Source organism: Oncorhynchus mykiss, chromosome 11 (genome assembly GCF_057628025.1).
Source record: "Oncorhynchus mykiss isolate SJ-2025 chromosome 11, ASM5762802v1, whole genome shotgun sequence".
Taxonomy (NCBI): Eukaryota; Metazoa; Chordata; class Actinopteri; order Salmoniformes; family Salmonidae; genus Oncorhynchus; species Oncorhynchus mykiss.
Genome location: NC_143032.1, coordinates 47272433 through 47296051, shown reverse-complemented (window position 1 = coordinate 47296051; position 23619 = coordinate 47272433). Strand labels below are relative to the sequence as shown.

General features: G+C 43.3%; 1 protein-coding gene across 1 annotated transcript in view; it reads right to left on the bottom strand.

Annotated features, from left to right (window-relative positions):
• Positions 1 to 23619, bottom strand: part of LOC110535735 (fibrinogen C domain-containing protein 1) — a 163220-nt gene that overhangs the window by 118112 nt on the left and 21489 nt on the right. Inside the window, exon 2 of the mRNA XM_090190221.1 lies at positions 9422 to 9907. Coding sequence (XP_090046347.1) covers positions 9422 to 9907 — 486 coding nt within the window. The remainder of the gene's footprint in view (positions 1 to 9421; positions 9908 to 23619) is intronic.

Sequence of the window (23619 nt, the reverse complement as noted above, 5' to 3'; positions counted from 1 at the left end):
AGTTAGCTAGCTAAGCTAATACTTACTATAGCTAGATAATAATATGGGGATCATGCATTTGGCTGGTAAAATAGCAATCATGTAGCAGCCCTCTCTTCTGCTTAGCTGGCTAGCTAGCTTCATATCTAATCACTTGCCATTTTGTTTTAGCTAGGTCTAGCTCATCCTAATGACAAATGCTCTTCAAATTGTCAATAAGAGTATTTTATTTTGTAAAGTTAATAATGAAAACATTTACATCAAAAATACGAGAGCTAAATTGAATAGGCTAACTCCACTTTCAGTCACCATGCCAAAATTCACAATTTGCTCTCTCCTATTCATGAAGCATTGGTGTCAGTTGTTACTATGGAAATTGAAGATGGCGCAACCATACACCTCTAATAAACATTGTTCAAAATAGAGTTTTCTATGTTACAAGCACATGTTTAGTATTAGTGGATTGAACCTTGAATCTCTTTGCTCAGTTTAACTTCCTGAAATGATTTGATTCCCCTTTAATTTTAAGAAAAATGTGAAAAAAAGTGGAGATTGACCCACCTTTCAAAATTTCATGTGGTATATTTTCATCGCTTAATCACTTATTCATTTTACCTATTGATATGTTTATTAATTGTATATTCATATGACAATTTATAATTTTAAAGCATTTGATAACCTAATTATGCATTCACGTACTATCATCATTATTGCTTGTTATTTGCCATTTTCGTCCCTTCAGAAGAACATGCATACATACATACTACATTACCCACCGACTGGCCAATCCTAACCAAACCCAATCAAGACAAGAATCACAGATTAATGCCAACTGTACTGTCAACTGTCAATCATATCATCACTCAAATGTACTGTAATTCAGTACACAGTACAGTTGAGTGATGTAGCCTTAGAAATAAGGTTAATGAAATCAATGACTTGCTAACATCAGATAACATTCATATATTAGCCATTTCTGAGACTCAATTGGATAATTCATTCATAGAAGAGACAGAAATGCTTATGGGGGAGGTGTTGCTGTATATATTCAGAGCCATATCCCTGTAATGCTTAGAGACGATCTTATGTCAAGTGTTATTGAAGTGTTGTGGCTGCAGGTTCACTTGGCATATCTAAAGCCTTTTCTTTTGGGGTGTTGCTATAGGCCACCAAGTGCTAATAGTCAGTATCTAAATAATATGTGTGAAATGCTTGATAGTGTATGTGATGTAAACAGAGAGGTCTACTTTCTTGGGGACCTGAATGTTGACTGGTTTTCATCAAGCTGTCCGCTCAAGTGGAAGCGTCTTACTGTAACCAGTGCCTGTTCAGGTTATTAATCAACCTACCAGGGTGTTTACAAACACTACAGGAACAATATCATCCACATGTATCGATAACATTTTTACTAATGCTGTAGAACTTTGTTCTAAAGCTACAGTTGAGGTCAAATGCATTTAAACCCAGTTTTTCAAGATTCCTGACATTTAATCCTAGTAAAAATTCCCTGTTTTAGGTCAGTTAGGATCACCACTTTATTTTAAGAATGTGAAATGTCAGAATAATAGTAGAGAGAATTATTTATTTCAGCTTTTATTTATTTCATCACATTCCCAGTGGGTCAGAAGTTTACATACACTCAATTCGTATTTGGTAGCATTGCCTTTAAAATGTTTAACTTGGGTCAAATGTTTTGAGGAGCCTTCAACAAGCTTCCCATAATAATTTGGGTGAATTTTGGCCTATTCCTCCTGATAGAGCTGGTGTAACTGAGTCAGGTTTGTAGACCTCCTTGCTCACACACGCTTTTTCAGTTCTGCCCACAAATGTTTTATAGGATTGAGGTCAGGACTTTGTGATGGCCACTCCAATACCTTGACTTTGGAAGTATGCTTGTGGTCATTGTCCATTTGGAAGACCCATTTGCGACCAAGTTTTAACTTCCTGACTAATATCTTGAGTTGTTGTTTCAATATATCCACATAATTTTCCTTCCTCATTAAGCCATCTATTTTGTGAAGTGCACCAGTCCCTCCTGCAGCAAACACCCCCACAACGCGCTTCACGGCTAGGATGGTGTTCTTCGGGTTTGTAATTCTCCCCCTTTTCCTCCAAATAAAATAATGGTCATTATGGCCAAACAGTTCTATTTTTGTTTCATCAGACCAGGCATCAGACATTTCTCCAAAAAGTAAAATTTTTGTCCCCATGTGCAGTAGTCTGGCTATTTGGTGGAGGTTTTGAAGCAATGGTTTCTTCCTTGCTGAGCAGCCTTTCAGTTCATGTCTATATAGGACATGTTTTACTGTGGATATAGATAATTTTGTATCCGTTTCCTTGAGCATCTTCACAAGGTCCTTTGCTGTTGTTCTGGGATTGATTTGCACTTTTTGCACCAGAGTACGTCCATCTCTATTAGACAGCACGCGTCTCCTTCCTGAGAGGTATGACGGCTGCGTGGTCCCATGGTATTTATACTTGCGTACTATTCTTTGTACAGATGAACGTGGTACCTTCAGGCGTTTGGAAATTGCTCCCAAGGATGAACCACTGAGTTTGAAGGTAGGCCTTGAAATACATCCACAGGTACACCTCCAATTGACTCAAATGATGTAAATTAGCCTATCAGAAGCTTCTAAAGCCATGACATAATTTTCTGGAATTATCCAAGCTTTTTAAAGCCACAGTCAACTTAATGTATGTAAACGTCTGACCCACTGGAATTGTGATACAGTGAGTTATTGTCACGACTTCCACCGAAGGTGGCTCCTCTCCCTGTTCGGGCGGCGCTCGGCGGTCGTCGTCACCGGTCTACTAGCTGCCACCAATTCGGTTTTCTTTTATGTAGGTTGTGTCTTGATTGTTTTCACCTGTACCTTATTTGTTGTTAATTCAGGGCTATTTAAACTGCCAGGGCCCGCCTGCTTTTGTGCGGGCTTATTCCTCTCTGTCAGTGGTAGATTTTTGTTTTGCTTATACGTATTTTTGCAGTTCGTTATTTTCCCAGGTTTTGGGGGACTTAACTGTTTATTGGTCATTGTGCCTGTATGTTGGCTAGACCCAGCTGAATAAATACGTCTACATTGGAAGCTTTGCTCTCTGCGCCTGACTCCACACCCACCACTCCTAGCTTTCGTGACAGCCTCCGTCAGGGCCGCACCATAAGCAATGGAGTCAGCAGGAGCAGCTGCGCCCCCTCTCCCATCAATGCAAGAGCATGTCCTCCATCACATGGACATCCTACACCGGATCAGGACGGCGATGGACCAGATGATGGAGAGAATGGACAGATGGGAGAGGAGCTGCCTCCCTACCTCGTCTCCAGCTCCTCTTCAGCCTGCGCTAGGTGTATAGGTAGGTGTTCAGGTAGGTGTATAGGAGTTTCCATCAGTGCAATGACGGTGGAGAGTCCAGACCAGGTTCCCACTGTGCGCATTCCCTCAGAATATGCCGATTTCGCTATCGCTTTTTCACAAAACTGGATCTCAGGATAACTTGGTGCGTATCCGGGAGGGAGATGAGTGGAAGGCTGTGTTTAGTACCACATCTGGCCATTATGAGTACCTCGTCATGCCGTTTGGGTTGAAGAATGCTCCAGCCGTCTTTCAATCCTTCGTAGACGAGATTCTCAGGGACCTGCATGGGCAGGGGGTGGTGGTTTATATCGATGACATTCTGATCTATTCCGCCACACGCGCCACGCATGTGTCTCTGGTGTGCAGGGTACTTGGGCGACTGTTGGAGCATGACCTGTACGTCAAGGCTGAGAAACATGTGTTCTCCAAACAAGCCGTCTCTTTCCTCGGGTATCGCATTTCCACATCTGGGGTGGTGATGTTGTGTGACCGCGTTGCAGCCGTGTGTAATTGGCCAACTCCGACCACGGTAAAGGAGGTGCAGCGGTTCTTAGGGTTTGCCAATTTTGGTCAGGTGGCTGCTCCCATTACCTCACTGCTGAAGGGGGGGCCCGGTGCGTTTGCGGTGGTCAGCGGAGGCGGGCAGAAGCTTTTAGTCGTCTGAAGGCGCTGTTTACCGATGCTCCCGTATTGGCTCATCCGGACCCTTCTTTGGAATTCATAGTGGAGGTGGACGCGTCCGAGGCTGTGGTTGGAGCCGTGCTATCACAGCGCTCGGGCATGCCACCAAAGCTCCACCCCTGCGCTTGTTTTTCGAGGAAGCTCGGGCCGGTGGAGCGAAACTATGACATGGGGGAAAGGGAGTTGCTGGCTGTGGTAAAAGCTCTGAAGGTGTGGAGACATTGGCTTGAGGGGGCTAAACACCCTTTTCTCATCTGTACTGACCACCATAATCTGGAGTACATCCGGGCAGCGAGGAGACTGAATCCTCGCCAGGCAAGGTGGGTCATGTTTTTCACCAGATTTCGGTTCACCATCTCCTATAGACAAGGTTCTCTTAACACTAAGGCCGACGCGCTGTCCCGTCTCTATGATACCGAGGGGCGGTCCATCGATCCTACTCCCATCCTTCCAGCCTCATGTCTGGTGGAACCGGTGGTATGGGAGGTGGACGTGGACGTGTACGTGCCGCTTGGTGTTCATGACAAATTGATCCGGTAGGCCCACACACTACCCTCTTCGGGTCATCCAGGAATTGGGAGGACGGTGCGGGGTCTTAGGGGAAAGTACTGGTGGCCCACTTTAGCGAAGGAAGAGAGGTTTTATGTCTCCTCCTGTTCGGTGTGTGCTCAGAGTAAGGCTCCTAGACACCTGCCTAGAGGGAAGTTACAGCCCCTCCCCGGTCCACAACACATCTGTCGGTGGACTTCCTCACCGACCTTCCCCCGTCTCAGGGGAACACCACGTCGACCACTCATAGTCGTTGTGGATCGGTTTTCGAAGTCCTGCCGTCTCCTCCCATTGCCCGGTCTCCCTACAGCCCTGCAGACTGTGGAGGCCCTGGATACCCACGTCTTCCGGCACTACGGGGTGCCTGAGGACATAGTTTATGACCGGGGTCCCCAGTTCACGTCCTGGGTTTGGAGGGCGTTCATGGAGTGTCTGGGGGTCTCGATCAGCCTGACCTCAGGTTTTCACCCCGAGCGCAATGGGCAGGTGGAGAGAGTGAACCAGGATGTGGGTAGGTTTCAGCTGTCGTATTTCCAGGACCGGCCAGGAGAATGGGCGAGGTACGTCACATGGGCTGAGGTGGCCCAAAACTCACTCCGCCACTCCTCCACGAACCTGCCGCCTTTCCAGTGCTTGTTGGGCTACCAGTCGGTCCTGGCACCGTGGCATCAGAGCCAGACTGAGGCTCCTGCGGTGGAGGAGTGGGTGCAGCGCTCAAAGGAGACTTGGAAAGCCGTCCAGGAATAGCTCAAACGGGCGGGTGGGCGGCAGAAGGTGAGCGCTGACCGCCACCGCAGTGAGGCCCCTGTGTTCGCACCGGGGGACCGGGTCTGGGTCTCGACCCGAAACTCTCTGTCTGCCCTGCCGGAAGCTGGGGCCATTCAAAGTCCTGAGGAGGATAAACGAGGTGTGTTATAGGTTACAGCTCCCTCCTTACTATCGCATTAACCCCTTGTTTCATTTGTCTTTCCACCGAAGGTGGCTCCTATCCCTGTTCGAGTGGCGCTCGGCGGTCGTCGTCACCGGTCTACTAGCTGCTACCGATTCCATGTTCTTTACTATTGGTTTTGTCTTGACTGTTTTCAACTGTACCTTATTTGTTGTTAATTTTATGTTAAGTGGATGATGTTAAAAATATTTGTTGGTCTGATGTGATTATTAAGGAGCGTCCAGACGCTGCACTTGATGAATTTATGAAATGACTTCTTCCAAATATTGATAAACATTCACCTGTTAAGAAATGGACTGTTAGAACTGTTAAGGATCCATGGATTGATGAGGAATTGAAAAACTGTATGCTTGAAAGAGATGGGGCAAAAGGAATGGCTAATAAGTCTGGCTGCACATCTGACTTGCTTACTTACTGCAAATTGAGAAATGATGTGACTAAACTCAACAACAACAAGAAACTGTATTATGAAGTCAAGATCAATGATATAAAGAATGATGGAAAAAACCTTTGGAGTACTTAAAGTGAAATTATGGGCAGAAAGATAAATTCAGCTACATCTTTCATCGAATCAGATGGATTATTCATCACAAAACCATTTGATGTTGGCAATTATTTTAATGATTAATTCATTGGCAAAGTGGGAAAACGTATGCAGGAAATGCCCACGACAAACATTGAGCAATTATATTCATGCATAAAAAAACAAAAAATGAAAGGAAAGCAGTGCCAGTTCGAATTTTGTTAAGTTAGTGTGGGAGAGGTGGAAAAAATATTGTTAACGATCAATAATGACAAACCTCCTGGCATTGACAACTTAAATGGAAAGCTACTGCGGATGGTAGCTGACTCTATAGCCACTCCTATCTGTCATATTTTTAATCTGAGTTTAGAGGAAAGTCTTTGTCCTCAGGCCTGGAGCGACCTAAGAGTGGTAAAGCGGCCTTCACTGGTTCTAACAGAAGACCTACTCTATAAGCTTGCTGCCAGTTCTTAACAAACTGTTGGAAAAAATTGTGTTTGAACAAATACAATGCTAATTCTCTGCAAACAAATTAACAACAGACTTTCAGCATGCTTATAGAGAAGGGCACTCAACATGTACTGCACTGACACAAATGACTGATGATTGGTTGAAATAAATTGATAATAATAAGATTGTGGGAGCTGTACTGTTAGATTTCAATGCAGCCTTTGATATTATTGACCATAACCTGTCGTTGAAGAAACTTAAGAGCTATGGCTTTGCAACCTCTGCCATATCGTGGATTCAGAGCTATCTATCTAATACAACTCAAAGGGTTTTCTTTAATGGAAGCTTCTCTAATGGAAAGTGTGGTGTACCGCAGGGCAGCTCTCTAGGCCCTCTACTCTTTTTTTTTTTTTTTACCAATGACCTGCCACTGGCATTAAGCTAAGCATATGTGTCCATGTATGCTGATGATTCAACCATATACGCATCAGCAACCACAGCTAATGAAGTCACTGAAACCCTTAAACCCTTAATTGCAGTCTGTTTTGGAATGGGTGGCCAGTAATAAACTGGTCCTGAACATCTCTAAAACTGAGTATTGTATTCCATTTTTTTTAAATGGAAAGAATATGGCACCACAACAAACCTGCCAAGAGAGGGCCACCCACCAAAACTAATGGACCAGGCAAGGATGGCATTAATCAGAGATAACTTTGAAAGAGCTGCAAAGCTCCACAGCGGAGATTGGTGTATCTGTCCATTTAAGCCCTATACTCCACAAAGCTGGGCTTTACGGAAGAGTGGCCAGAAAAAAGCCATTGCTTAAAGAAAAAAACAAGCGAACACATTTGGTTCGCCAAAAGGCATGTGGGAGACTCCCCAAACATATGGAAGAAGGTTCTCTGGTCAGATGAGAGACAAATGTAGCTTTTTGGACATCAAGGAAAACGCTATGTCTGGCGCAAACCCAACACCTCTCATCACCCCATCCCCACAGTGGCAGCATCATGCTGTGAGGATGTTTTTCATTGGCAGGGACTGGGAAACTGGTCAGAATTGAAGGAATGATGGATGGGGCTAAATACAGGGAAATTCTTGAGGAAAACCTGTTTAAGTCTCCAGAGATTTGAGACTGGGACGAGGGTTCACCTTCCATCAGGACAATGACCCTAAGCATACTGCTAATGCAACACTCAAGTGGTTTAAGGGCCTAGTCAAAGCCCAGACCTCAATCCAATTGAGAATCTGTGGTATGACTTAAAGATTGCTGTACACCAGCTGAACCCATCCTACTTGAATTGGCTGGAGCAGTTTTGCCTTGAAGAATGGGCAAAATCCCTGTGGCAAGATGTACCAAGCTTATAGAGACATACTCCAAGAGAATTGTAGCTGTAATTCCTGCAAAGGTGGCTCTACAAAGTATTGACTTTGGGGGGGGGGGTGAATAATTATGCACGCTCAAGTTTGTTTCACAAGAAAAAATATTTTGCATCTTCAAAGTGGTAGGCATGTTGTATAAATCAAATGACACAAACTCCCCAAAAATCTATTTTAATTCCAGGTTGTAAGGCAACCAAATAGGAAAAATGCCAAGGGGAATGAATACTTTTGCAAGCCACATTCATTTCATTTCGTTAGCATGTTCTAACATTCCGTCCATCTAATCAGTTTACAATGGTGTATATACTGTATGTGTGTGTGGGGGGGGCCTTCGACAAATGTTTACACAGGTACTTGAGAAGGAACTCCTCTCACTGTGAGGCTGCCAGTGCGATATTGCAGATGATGGTAAAACAACTAATTTAATTCTTACCACGCTCAGAATTGATCTAATGAGTGACTTTGAATTAAGTGCTGAATGGAAAAAAACAACTGTTCAAGTCAAAAGAGCTGAACGGACAACACCGGTCGACCTCTATTAAGAGTTGGAGAACATGAGGCTTGTGATTTGAACCAACCAACTTTCCTAAACACGGCAATACTTTTCCTGTCGGTTAATCTAGTCTGGTGAAGGTAGATTGTAGTAGAGAGCGTGAGAAGGACAGGAGATCAACCTTCATGTTATTATTCAAACAAAAAATCTTCATACGCTATACACTTCTATACCAAACATTAGGAATACCTCTTGCACTCAGAACAGCCTCAATTCATCGGGGCATGGACTCTACAAGATGTCGAAAGCGTTCCAAAGGTATGCTGGCCCATGTTGACTTCAATGCTTCCCACAGCTGTGTCAAGTTGGCTCGATGTCCATTGTGTGGTGGACCATTCTTGATACACACGGGAAACTGTTGAGCATGAAATACCTTGCAGTGCTGCTGTTCTTGACACAAAACAGTGTGCCTGGCACCTACTACCATACTTCAGTCAAAGGCACTTAAATATTTTATCTTGCCCATTCACCCTCTGAATGGCACACATACAATCCATGTCTCAATTCTCAAGGCTTAAAAATCATTCTATAACCTGTCTCCTCCCCTTCATCTACATTGACTTGAAGTGGATTTAACAAATGAGATCAATAAGGGATCATAGCATTCACCTGGATTCACCGGGTCAGTCTGCCATGGAAAGAGCAGGTGTTAATGTTTTGTATACTCCGTGTATATGGGCATCATCAGTTTATGCAGCAGTAGAGCCAAGCATTAAATGGTAGGCCTACATACATAGTTATCAGAAGGTTTACCAGAAGGCTGTTGGCCTGAAATTCAGATGGAGAATAGTGCAGTTATGCCCTTGAGCACAGTAACCTGGCTCATTAACCAGGCTTACTCCAGTACAGAACATACTCAGTTGGGAAAAAAATGGGAGAGTTGTAGAAATGGCTTTGGATAAAATACACTAAGAAAAGAAAGCATCAACCTCCCACTTTCACTGGGTAAGTGGTGGAATGGGGCTTTGGGGCCTATGGAGCCTTTAGGGAGAGCCTCTAACCTGTATAAGACGGCCTTGCTCCGTCTGCAGAGTGTTGAGCTCTTGTCCCAGGTTCCCCTGGCCTCGCCTCAGAGATTCGTACTCCAACTTAAGCTGGCTGGCGTGGCCCGATAGCTTGGCCACCTCCTCAGCCAGCTTCACCAGCAGGGCTCGGTCCTGGCCCTTCACTGACTTCAGGTCCGTGTCATGGTCGGTCAGCGAATGGAGCAGTGACGTCTGCACGGCCTCCATCCGCATAAAGTTGTTGTTGTAGTCGGGGCAGTTGGGGTCGATGAAGATGTTGATGCGCGAACCATCGCCCCGCTCGACTGTCACCAGGGCGTTGCCCTCGTCGTGGTTGGTGGAGATGAGTGGGGGGCCGTCGTTGGTGCCGGGGGGTGGAGCTTGGTAGTGGTTCATGAGTAGGATGGTACCCGTTGCCATGATGGCCAGGAGGACAGCCACAAAGAACAGAATGGTGCACAGGAAGTAGCTACAGCCCATCCTCTGGGGAGACAGGTGAGAGACACAGAGAGAATAGCATGAGATTAGGACCGACTTTACACAAACAATTTCTACAGGTTTTATAGAACATTCATAAAGGCTTCAAAAGCACTACATAGATGCTTCACAAATAATTTATGAGCAAAGTCATACTACACTGAACAAAAAAGATGAATGCAACATGCAACAATTTCAAAGATTTTACTGAGTTACAGATCATGTAAGGAAATCAGCCAATTGAAATAAAGACATTTGGCCTTAATCTATGGATTTCACATGACTGGTAATACAGATATCTTAAAGATAAAGGTAAAGGCTTGGATAAGAAAACCAGTCAGTATCTGGTGTGACCACCATTTGCCTCATGCAGCGCAACATCTCCTTCGCATAGAGTTGATCAGGATGTTGACTGTGGACTGTGGAATATTGTCCCTCTCCTCTTCAATGACTATGCAAAGTTGCTGGATATAGGCAGGGACTGGAACAAGCTGTCGTACACAGATCCAGAGCATCCCAAACATGCTCAATGGGTGACATACAATGCAGTCGGAAAGTATTCAGACCCCTTGACTTTTTTCACATTTTGTTACGTTGCAGGCTTATTCTAAGAATGAGAACATTTTCATCATCAATCTACACACAATGACCAAATGAAAACAGGTTTTAGATTTTATTTTACAAAGGTATTCAGACCCTTTGCTATGAGACTCGAAATTGAACTCAGGTTTCCATTGATCATCCTTGAGCTGTTTCTACAACTTGATTGGAGTCCATCTGTGGTCAATTCAAATGATTGGACAGCACACACCTGTCTATATAAGGTTTGACAGTTGACAGTGCATGTCAGAGCAAAAACCAAGCCATGAAGTCGAAGGAACTGTCCGAGACTGGAATGTGTCGAGGCACAGATCTGGGGAAGAGTACCAAAAAATGTCTGCAGCATTGAAGGTCCCCAAGAACACAGTCGGCCCCAATCATCCTTAAATGGAAGAAGTTTGGAACCACCAAGACTCTTCCTAGAGCTGGCCGCCTGGTCAAACTGAGCAATCTGGGGATAAGGACCTTTGTCAGGGAGGTGACCAAGAACCTGTTGGTCACTCTAATTGAGCTCCAGAGTTCCTCTGTGGAGATGAGACATCCTTCCAGAAGGACAACCATCTCTGTAGCACTAAACCAATCAGGCCTTTATGGTAGACTGGCCAGACAGAAGCCACTCCTCAGGAAAAGGCACATAACAGCCCACTTGGAGTTTGCCAAACAGCAATGAAAGGACTCAGACCATGAGAAACAAGATTCTCTGGTCAGATGAAACCAAGATTGAACCCTTGGGCCTGAATGCCAAGCGTCATGTCTGGAGGAAACCTGGCAAAATCCCTGCAGTGAAACATGGTGGTGGCAGCATCATGCTATGGGGGATGTTTTTCAGTGGCAGGAACTGGGAGACTAGTCAGGATCGAGGGAGAATTGAAGGGAGCAAAGTACAGAGAGATCCTTGGTGAAAACCTGCTCCAGAATGCTCAGGACCTCAGACTGGGGCGAAGGTTCACCTTCCAACAGGACAACGACCCTAAGCACACAGCCAAGACAATGCAGTGGCTTCAGGACAAGTCTCTGAATGTCCATGAGTGGCCAAGCCAGAGCCCGTACTTGAACCCGATCTAACATCTCTAGAGAGACCTGAAAATAGATGTGCAGCGACACCTCCCATCCAACCTGACAGAGCTTGAGAGGATCTTCAGAAAATAATAGGAGAAAGTCCCCAAATACAGGTGTGCCAAGCTTGTAGTATCATACCCATCATCCTCAAGGCTGTAATCGCTGTCAAAGGTGTTTAAACTGAAAATAAGGGTCTAAATACTTATATACAGTGCCTTGCGAAAGTATTCGGCCCCCTTGAACTTTGCGACCTTTTGCCACATTTCAGGCTTCAAACATAAAGATATAAAAGTGTATTTTTTTGTGAAGAATCAACAACAAGTGGGACACAATCATGAAGTGGAACGACATTTATTGGATATTTCAAACTTTTTTAACAAATCAAAAACTGAAAAATTGGGCGTGCAAAATTATTCAGCCCCTTTACTTTCAGTGCAGCAAACTCTCTCCAGAAGTTCAGTGAGGATCTCTGAATGATCCAATGTTAACCTAAATGACTAATGATGATAAATACAATCCACCTGTGTGTAATCAAGTCTCCGTATAAATGCACCTGCACTGTGATAGTCTCAGAGGTCCGTTAAAAGCGCAGAGAGCATCATGAAGAACAAGGAACACACCAGGCAGGTCCGAGATACTGTTGTGAAGAAGTTTAAAGCCGGATTTGGATACAAAACGATTTCCCAAGCTTTAAACATCCCAAGGAGCACTGTGCAAGCGATAATATTGAAATGGAAGGAGTATCAGACCACTGCAAATCAACCAAGACCTGGCCGTCCCTCTAAACTTTCAGCTCATTCAAGGAGAAGACTGATCAGAGATGCAGCCAAGAGGCCCATGATCACTCTGGATGAACTGCAGAGATCTACAGCTGAGGTGGGAGACTCTGTCCATAGGACAACAATCAGTCGTATATTGCACAAATCTGGCCTTTATGGAAGAGTGGCAAGAAGAAAGCCATTTCTTAAAGATATCCATAAAAAGTGTCATTTAAAGTTTGCCACAAGCCACCTGGGAGACACACCAAACATGTGGAAGAAGGTGCTCTGGTCAGATGAAACCAAAATTGAACTTTTTGGCAACAATGCAAAACGTTATGTTTGGCGTAAAAGCAACACAGCTGAACACACCATCCCCACTGTCAAACATGGTGGTGGCAGCATCATGGTTTGGGCCTGCTTTTCTTCAGCAGGGACAGGGAAGATGGTTAAAATTGATGGGAAGATGGATGGAGCCAAATACAGGACCATTCTGGAAGAAAACCTGATGGAGTCTGAAAAAGACCTGAGACTGGAACGGAGATTTGTCTTCCAACAAGACAATGATCCAAAACATAAAGCAAAATCTACAATGGAATGGTTCAAAAATAAACATATCCAGGTGTTAGAATGACCAAGTCAAAGTCCAGACCTGAATCCAATCGAGAATCTGTGGAAGGAACTGAAAACTGCTGTTCACAAATGCTCTTCTCCTCCAATCTCACTGAGCTCGAGCTGTTTTGCAAGGAGGAATGGGTAAAAATGTCAGTCTCTCGATGTGCAAAACTGATAGACATACCCCAGGCGACTTACAGCTGTAATCGCAGCAAAAGGTGGCGCTACAAAGTATTAACTTAAGGGGGCTGAATAATTTTGCACGCTCAATTTTTCAGTTTTTGATTTGTTAAATTTTTTTGAAATATCCAATAAATGTCGTTCCACTTCATGATTGTGTCCCACTTGTTGTTGATTCTTCACAAAAAAATACAGTTTTATATCTTTATGTTTGAAGCATGAAATGTGGCAAAAGGTCGCAAAGTTCAAGGGGGCCGAATACTTTCGCAAGGCACTGTAAATGTCATATTTCCATTTTTTATCTTTAATAAATCTGCACTAATTTCTAAAAACCTCATTTTGCTTTGTCATTATGGGGTATTATGTGTAGATGAATGAGGGGAAAAACTATTTAATCCATTTTAGAATAAGGCTGTAATGTAACAAAATGTGGGAAAAGCCAAGCGGTCTGAGATGCTTTCTTACAGTTTGTGCAGAAATTCTTTGGTTGTGCAAACCCACTGTTTCATCAGCTGTCCGGGTGGCTGGTCTCAGATGATCCTACAGGTGAAGAAGCCAGATGTGGTGGTCCTGGGCTGGCGTGGTTACACGTGGTCTGCAGCTGAGGCCTGTTGGATCTACTGCCAAATACTCTAAAACTACATTGGAGGCAGCTTATGGTACTGTAGAGAAATAAGCAAATTATTTGGCAACAGCTCTGGTGGGAATTCCTGCAGTCAGCATGCCAATGCAACGTGTAAGGTGTTGCTTCCATGTTTCATGAGCTGACATAAAATATCCTAGAAATGTTCTATATGCACAAGATGCTTATTTCTCTCAGATTTTGTGCACAAATGTATTACCATCCCTGTTAGTGAGCATTTTTCTTTTGCCAAGATACTCCATCCACCTGACAGGTGTGGCATATCAAGAAGCTGATTAAACAGCATTATAATTACACAGGTGCACCTTGTGCTGGGGACAATAAAAGACCACTCTAAAATGTGCACAATGCCACAGATGGGAGGGTGCAATTTGCATGCGGACTACAGAAATATCCACCAGAGCATTTCTCATCAACAATCTGCCTCCTACGTTGTTTTGGAGAATTTGGCAGTATGCTCAACTGGCCTCACAACCGCAGACCACGTGTATGGCATTGTGTGGGCACAGATATACCATAATGAGATCCTGAGGACCATTGTCGTGCCATTGATCCGCTGCCATCACCTCATTTTTTTCAGAGTGATAATGCTCGGCCCCAAGTCGCAAAGATCTCTAGACAATTCCTGGAAGCTGAAAATGTCCCAGTTTTTCCATGGCCTGCATACTCACCAGACATGTCACCCATTGAGAATGTTTGGGATGCTCTGGTTCGATGTGTACGACACTGTGTTCCAGTTCCCACCAATATCCAGCAACTTCACACAACCATTGAAGATGAGTGGGACAACATTCCACAGGCCACAATCAACAGCCTGATCAACTCCAATTGAAGGGCGTGTTGCGTTACATGAGGCAAATGGTGGTCACACCAGATACTGACTGGTTTTCTGATCTACACCTCTACCTTTTTTTTAAGGTATCTGTGACCAACAGATGCATATCTGTATTCCCAGTCATGTGAAATCCATAGGTCAGCGCATAATTCAATTATTTTAATTGACTGATTTCCTTATATGAACTATAACTCAGTAAAATCTTTGACATTGTTGCATGTTGTGTTTATATTTTTGTTCAGTATATATAGACCTTAAAAAAGGGTTTAGGACTGCATCCAGAATGGATCACATCAGTGTAGGTATAGTAACTAAAGCAAGATAAACTGTTAGTCTTAATCCCAACATGAGATATTTGTGTGTAACTCAAACTTGTGCATAGATTCTATTTACATCAACATCAAAATAAAAATTGATATCTTGAAATACTGTACATAATTTCCCTTTCAACTTGTGAATAAATCGTTGATTGAGATGGGCAAAAACTATTTAGGATCCAACCTCACCTCAATGAATCCAATTCTTACCCATCTACTCATAGCAAACTACTCTCATCACTAGACAAATTATTCAGTCCACTTCAGTCTGTCTCACAATCCTTAAACACAGAAATCGTGAAATATCCAAGACATACTAACGACCTCCATTGTCGTAGAATATAACCTAACTACAGTAGGCTTTGCAATATTTCACTTCCGACTGCTTTGGGCTGACAAGGGGTTTGGAAAACCAACTCCTCTCCGAATCTGCATTTTGTGTTTCTCCTCTTTTGCATCATGGTGCTGAGGCAAGCATCTCTGCAGGGGAGGAAAGGAGAGTGGGACAGAAAATAAACTGGGTCTGGCTTGCAGCTCAATCATCTGTGCATTGGCTAGGCGTCTCCACACAATAGCTCTCTCAACTGTGGGAGAACTAGTGTTTGTTTGTTTGAGTGTGTGTGTGTGTGTGTGTGTGTGTGTGTGTGTGTGTGTGTGTGTGTGTGTGTGTGTGTGTGTGTGTGTGTGTGTGTGTGTGTGTGTGTGTGTGTGTGCATTTATGCGCATGTGTATCTGCATGCATGAACTACTATACCATTGCACTTCAGACAGTTAGCTATAATGACAAATTAAGTGATTGACACAGGAGGGGCAAAGACTAGGACGCAGGCACCCTGTCACTGCCACATTGAAAGCTTTGCTTTGCAGGCATTTTCTTACATTTTTTATAGCCGTTCAGAGTTATTTTTTGTTATTATATTTTTTGCTGTTTTTCAAATGCCATTTCAATTTGTTTCTACTTGTGTGACCCCAGAGTAATGTTTCCTGCCTATTCCTTGTCTCTTCTCTTACAAATGGCACATACTGATAGCATGGTCGTAATGTCAGCTTCCTCATGCAGTATATATTGCATCCTGGTACTGTATGTACTCTATACACCATGCTTCTACACCTGCATTGCTTGCTGTTTGGGGTTTTAGGCTGGGTTTCTGTACAGCACTTTGAGATATCACCTGATGTACGAAGGACTATATAAATACATTTGATTTGATTTATACAGTTATCTAGTGGACACAATTTGGAATAGGATGGTTATAAACAGTTCTTTGTGATTGTCGAGAAGCCAAATTACCAGATTACAACCAGGTAGAGATGTCAGTCATGACTCAATTAAGACGGTCTGGGAAAGATTGCAACCAGATTGCAACAAGTTAAGAATGTGTTTGTCTGGACTGTAAGAATATGTTTAAAAAAGTAATTTTATCAGTATACAACCTGACCATCACGTCACAAAACGTGAACATGACATAACAAAATACATCAGGAATACATATTGCAACAGTTTATTTTTTAAAAACATTTGTGGGGGCACAGTGTCATAGAGGATATGAGAAATACAGCCAGTCATTGATTTAGTGCCACATCTGCAGTGGAGAATTCAGCCTGTTAAAACTAGGCCCAGCCTGGCCCATCCACAGTCTGGAGCTACTCCCTATCCTATCCCCCACAGCATCCTCTGCAGGCATTGTCATCTTTATTTTAAAGATAATTAATGTGCACAAAGGATTACAGCCTACTGCGCCATGCTGCACAAGATAAATATGTTACACCAAAGCAACAATGTCGCTTGTCTGCAAGAATTATTAGCCTTTATTGTAGAGATGAGAACCCTCTGAACACATCTAGCCGAGGAAGAGCAGAGAATACTGGGGCTCCACACTTTTCCTGTGAGCCTAAACATTCTGCTGCTTACCCTTTGTAACGCAATACCAAAGCAGCCACATTGAGCTGTGTGTGTGTCTGTGTGTGTATCACTATTTGAAATAATTTGAAAGCCAGGCAAGTAGTCACCTCTCATATCCCATTCTACCGTCGTGCCCTTGAATCTGACATAAGACAACTCAAAAGCAGACATTCATATCTTGGCATCTCTGCCACCTCTGGCCCTGTTAGCCACTTGGGTTGGGATTGGAAAAGCACACTCTGCTGAACAGAGACAATATTTGACAACTTTTATCCGTTCATGCAGCAGAGAGAGAGGAAAGGCTCACTGGGAGTACAGGCCTGGGCTGCACCAGCAGGGAGCTGTCGAACAGAATGAGCCCCCCTTGTTCCTCTCCTCTACTGTTCTCCACTTTTCCTTTCATTTCCTTTACCTCTCCTCTAACCCCATCACTCCTTCCCCTCTCCTCTATCTCCTGTTTCACCTGGTGCTGTCCGACAAGGCCAAGACAGGCAGTGACATTGAACACCTCAATACTAGGGGAGTTCACTGCTGGTGAGTCACACAGGAGAAAGGGGGAGACAGAACTACTGACTGCTTCTTTAAACTGTGAACGGTGAAGTGTCAAGTACTCACAATGGAATTGAGCCTAACCTAAAGGGAAGGGACATTTTGAGGTGGATCTGTTTTTACATAAAATAAATGTACGCCTCAGATGAGTCTTGGAAATAAGGGCAGATGAGCATACAGCGACTAATGGAAATATTACAACTGTCATAAGATTGTACAGTACCAGTCAAAAGTTTGGACACACCTACTCATTCAAGGGCTTTTCTTTATTTTTACTATTTTTCTACATAGAATAATAGTGAAGACATTTCATAGTTTTGATAACACATATGGAATCATGTAGTAATCAAAAGTGTTAGATAGATTTTTGATTTTAGATTATTTGCCTTTGACAGCTTTACACACTCTTGGCTTACTCTCAACCACCTTCATGAGGAATGCTTTTCCAACAGTCTTGAAGGAGTGCCCACATATGCTGAGCACTTGTGGCTGCTTTTCCTTCACTCTGCGGTCCAACTCATCCCAAACTATCTCAATTGGGTTGAGGTTGGGTGATTGTGGAGGCCAGGTCATCTGATGCAGAACTCCATCACTTTACTTGGTCAAATAGCACTTACACAGCCTGGAGGTGTGTTTTGGGTCATTGTCCTACTGAAAAACAAATGAAAGTTCCACTTGTAGGGCTCCAGAGTGGTGCAGTGATATAATGCACTGCTATGCAGTGCTATAGGAGTCACTACAGACCCTGGTTCGTTCCCAGGCTGTGTCACATTCGGTCGTGATTGGGAGTCTCATAGGCGGTGCACAATTGGCCCAGCGTCGTCTGGGTTAGGGGAGGGTTTGGCTGGGTGGGTAGGCCATCAATGTAAATAAGAATTTGCCTAGTTAAAGGTAAAAAATAAAATAAAAATGCAAACCAGATGGAATGGTGTATCGCTGCAGAATGCTGTGATAGCCATATTGGTTAAGTGTGCTTTGAATTTAAAATAAATCACTGACAGTATTACCAGCAAAGCACCCCCACATCATCACACCTCCTTCTCCATGCTTCCCGGTGGGAACCACACATGTGGAGATCATCCGTTCAGCTACTCTGCATGTCACAAAGACATGGCGGTTTGAACTAAAAATCTCAAATGTGGACTCATCAGTTCAAAGGACAGATTTCACTGGTCTAATGTCCATTGCTCGTGTTTCTTGGCCCAAGCAAGTCTCTTCTTATTATTGGTGTCCTTTAGTAGTGGTTTCTTTGCAGCAATTTGACTATGAAGGCCTGATGCACGCAGTCTCCTCTGAACAGTTGATGTTGAGATGTGTCTGTTACTTGAACTCTGTGAAGCATTTATTTGGGCTGCAATCTGAGGTGTAGTTAACTCTAATGTACTTATCCTCTGCAGCAGAGGTAACTCTGGGTCTTCCTTTCCTGTGGCGGCCCTCATGAGAGCACGTTTCATCATAGTGCTTGATGGTTTTTGTGACTGAACTTAAAGATACTTTGAAAGTTATTGAAATTTTCCGTATTGACCGACCTTCATATCTTTGCTTATTTGAGCTGTTCTTGACATAAAATGGACTTGGTCTTTTGCCAAATAGGGCTATCTTCTGTATACCATCCATACCTTGTCACAACAAAACTGATTGGCTCAAATGCATTGAGAAGGAAAGAAATTACACAAATTAACTTTTAACAAGGCACACCTGTTAATTGAAATGCATTCCAGTTGACTACCTTATGAAGCTGGTTGAGAGATTCCCAAGACTGTGCATAGCATTATCAAGGCAAAGTGTGGCTACTTAGAAGAATATCAAATATAAAATATATTTTGATTTGTTTAACACTTTTTTGTTTACTACATGATTCAATATGTGTTATTTCATAGTTTTGATGTCTTCACTATTATTCTACAATGTAGAATGAGTAGTTGGGTCGAAACTTTTGACTGGTACTGTATATTAACAATAGCATGGGAGCTTTCCCAAGTTCAAGAGGTCCATTCCAGGCATGATTATTAAGAATTAAGTCAGATGCTTTTAGGAGCTCTTGCCTGTAACAGAGCTACTGTACATTCTCCTGTACAAGGCCAGTATATGCTTGTACTACATAATGCTTATCGGTGCCATTTGGGAGGCTATCAAGCTATTAATTGTCAGGCGGTGGTTGAATAGCTCCCTGAGCACAGCTTACCCTGATACACTATACACACAATAATCCACTTGAGCAGAAAACCTTGGATCTGAGCTGTTCTAAGATGTGGCCCTTACTCAAACAGAGGAAGCATGTCCTCGATTTGACTATAACTGCGCTGCAGTTTTCTATTTGGAGGGAGGCAGAAGGGAAATTTGAAATGGTCAAAGCTAGTACACAATATAGTAAATAGAGTGTCAATTGAAACACATACCCTATGAGGAAGAAGGCAGAGGGGAAGCTAGCTCAGATCTCTGTACCAAAGTAGAGGGATAATGAAAATCATGAAGTTCTCTCATCTGACCCTCTGGTGTGACTTGAGCAGGGGTGTTGGCATTAACGGTGTACCTGTGCTGTGGATACAGGGAGTGCATGCAGGCTCCAGGATACGTGTCTCATGCTAAAAGCCTGTCACCTAATTAAAAACCTTGACCCTCCTGCCGGCTGGGAATAATGAGGCTGACGCTGCAGCGAATTCATTTAATTACAGTACATGACAAAAAGGCCTGGTTCGAGCATTATACACACACACACACACACACACACACACACACACACACACACACACACACACACACACACCAGAGGAGCAGGATTTTCTATCACTGCAGTCGGTATCTACTTAGCTCATCCTTAATGTATTTATTTTAATGGGGAACATTTACCAAGTGGATTTATATTTAAAAAAATCATGCAGGAAATGTACCTGCTCCTCCTCAGTGCCAAACCCCTAATTGGCCTTCTGTCCTGAGGCTTTACCGGGGATGGAAGACAATGAGAACTCCCCGTTCTCTAGAAGGTCAGTGCAGATGTCAAGACTGTTTGGTCTTCCACTTGGGGATGGGAAAAGACCAATGGTCCTAGATCAGTCTTTGGGCAGACAGACAGTTACATAATGTATACCAGTGTTGTTGTTTTTGCCTCACATTTGGATATCCTGTGTGATGTTAATGCTAAAGCAAACTTCCTGACATTCAAAGTGACCCCTTGTAATGTTCTTACCACACATACAGTGGATTCAATCTGACAGGCATCTGCAAACAGCAGCTGGCACAAGGTGCCAGAGATAAGAGTGGTGAAATAGCTCACCTTCAAGACAAACACGGAATGCTCTCAAGCATACTCAGGAGGGAGTTGGTGCCGTTTCGCCATTGACCTGCTATGATTGTCATCCATACATAAATAGTGTCATGTTTTTCTGTTTAATCAATGGTAAATATTGCCTCTGGATGGGTCTATTCAAATCAAATGTTATTGGTCACATGCCTCGTAAACAGGTGTAGACTAACAGTAAAATGCTTACTTATGGGTCCTTGTCCAACAATGCAGAGTTAAAGTAGAGTTAAATATATAAATAGTGAGAAGAGGAATAAATACACCGTGATTGCTTTGTTTACCAGAGTACACTGCTGAGAGCCCATTTAGCACATGGTCATCCAAACCCATAAACCAGACTTATGAAGTAAATGGCAAGCTTTTGGGGTAGGGGAGGGCTGCACGGAAGAAAAAAAAAGAAAATCGTTTGACTTTTGGACCCCACAGCCATGGGAGAATAATCCCTGAAAGCTATAAGAGTTGGCCCAAATCAAGAGGAGGATGTCTCATACTGTACATAATTCTTTGGGAGAGCACCAATCCATACAAATAGGTCTGTAATAAGGAAACCAGATACTGCGGCTTACCGTTGAGCTTCAAAATGGCTTCAGGCATATTTCCTACTGGGTTCCTACTTTGATGTGGCAAAGCTGCACATCTATAGTGCAAAACTGGGCTATACCGTATATCGATAGCTGGCTACTGTCACGCCCTGACCGTAGAGAGTTTTTTATGTCTCTATTTTGGTTTGGTCAGGGTGTGATTTGGGTGGGCATTCTATGTTCTTTTTTCTATGTTTTGTATTTCTTTGTTTTGGCCGGGTATGGTTCTCAATCAGGGACAGCTGTCTATCGTTGTCTCTGATTGAGAACCATACTTAGGTAGCTTTTTCCCACATGGGTTATGTGAGTAGTTATTTTCTGTTTTGTGTTTCTGCACCTGACAGGGCTGTTTCAGTTTTCATTCATTCTCTTTGTTAATGTTGTTATTTCAGTGTTCAGTTCAAATAAAAGCATGAACACTTGCCACGCTGCACCTTGGTTCTCTCCTTTCATCAGCCGTTACAGCTACAAAGAACTTCCTTATGTTGATTACTTTCACTGAAAAAACTCCCTAACATAATTACGTTATCGTACAGAAACACCCAATGTGTCTTGGTGACATGTCCTTCTTTGTCTTTTTAAACAGTCCAGCATATCTATTGAAATGGCCAGAGGGGACTCTTTGTGCTCCGGAATCAGTAGTCAACTTACTCCTCCTTAGCTGGGTGATTAAGACTCCGTCTTGCGTGTTTGTTTGTCTGATCCTTTAGCCAAGAGGGTATAACACACAGGCCACCCTGCTGCTCTGTGTCAGCATTCATTGAATTTCCTCACTGATATCTGCACCTTTCCCTCACACCACAGTGAGAGCGTATTTAGGACAATACTGAACGATAGATCCATTCAGTGGTAGGGAGGCTGTGTCTAATTGAGAAACTGATAGTGAGTGCAATGGTCATGGCTGTATATCAGCAAAAATGAGGAGAAAGCTCTAATCTAATTGTCGTTAAGCTGAACTGTACTGATCTTGTACAATGTTAAGATAATGGTTGGCCAGATGCATATTCATCAGGTGAGCAGAGGAAAGATGGGGTATGTACAGTAAGCAGTAACTATGATGCAAAGCCATTAAAAGTAAAAAATGAACAGAGGGAAACTCCTTTTTACCTCATATCAGGAAGAAATGATGAGCCTCTATGTTGGGAAGAACTTATTTTATTACGAAAGCGCAATTCCACTGGTCTGAAACCACTGTTCTGTTTGTCAATTAGCAGAGCATTCTGGTAGAAATGAAGGAGGACAGCTCTTTTTGGACAGACTGCATTTTTATAAGTGATTTTTTTTGTGATAGTTTAAAGGTACAATACAATACACACCCTCTTAAATTATGCAGAAAAACAGATACGTCATTTTTTTTTACCCCCTTTTCGTAGTATCCAATTGTTAGTAGTTACTGTCTTGTCTCATCTCTACATCTCCCGCACGGACTCGGGAGAAGCGAAGCCCGAGAGCCATGCGTCCTCCGAAACACAACCCAACCAAGCTGCACTGCTTCTTAACACAGCGCGCATCCAACCCGGAAGCCAGCCGCACCAATGTGTAGGAGGAAACACCGTACACCTAGCGACCTGGTCAGCGTGCACTGCGCCCAGCCCAACCACAGGAGTCACTAGTGCGCGATGAGACAGGGATATCCCTGCCACCCAAACCCTTCCTAACCCTGACGACGCTGGGCCAATTTTTTTTTTACCTTGTATTAACTGTACATGCGTAAATGATAAACATGCTTAATAATTATGGTTTGTTTTCTTTGTGATTAAATTAAACAAGTACCCCTATTCTTTGGGATGAGGAAGTTACTTCAAAAAAGTGCCAGATTGAATCCATCATTATCATAAAGTGTCTTAATGAATACCAGGTAAACGCCTGCAGAAATAGGACTGTATCGGTACTTTCTATAAATTTGGGTGTGGTGTGTGTGTGTGTGCAATGTGCCTAAATGTAGGTTTTTTTAAATGTATTTTTTATTTCACCTTTATTTAACCAAGTAGGCTAGTTGAGAACAAGTTCTCATTTGCAATTGCGACCTGGCCAGTTGCAGACTCTGGGGCCTTTCAGAACAAGTGTATGTAAACGGGTGCACCTCAGCCACGCTTAAGGTACTAAACGATATCATAACCGCCATCGATAAAAGACAGTACTGTGCAGCCGTCTTCATCGACCTGGCCAAGGCTTTCGACTCTGTCAATCACCATATTCTTATCGGCAGACTCAGTAGCCTCGGTTTTTCTAATGACTGCCTTGCCTGGTTCACCAACTACTTTGCAGACAGAGTTCAGTGTGTCAAATCGGAGGGCATGATGTCCGGTCCTCTGGCAGTCTCTATGTAGGTACCACAGTGTTCAATTCTCGGGCCGACTCTTTTCTCTGTATATAT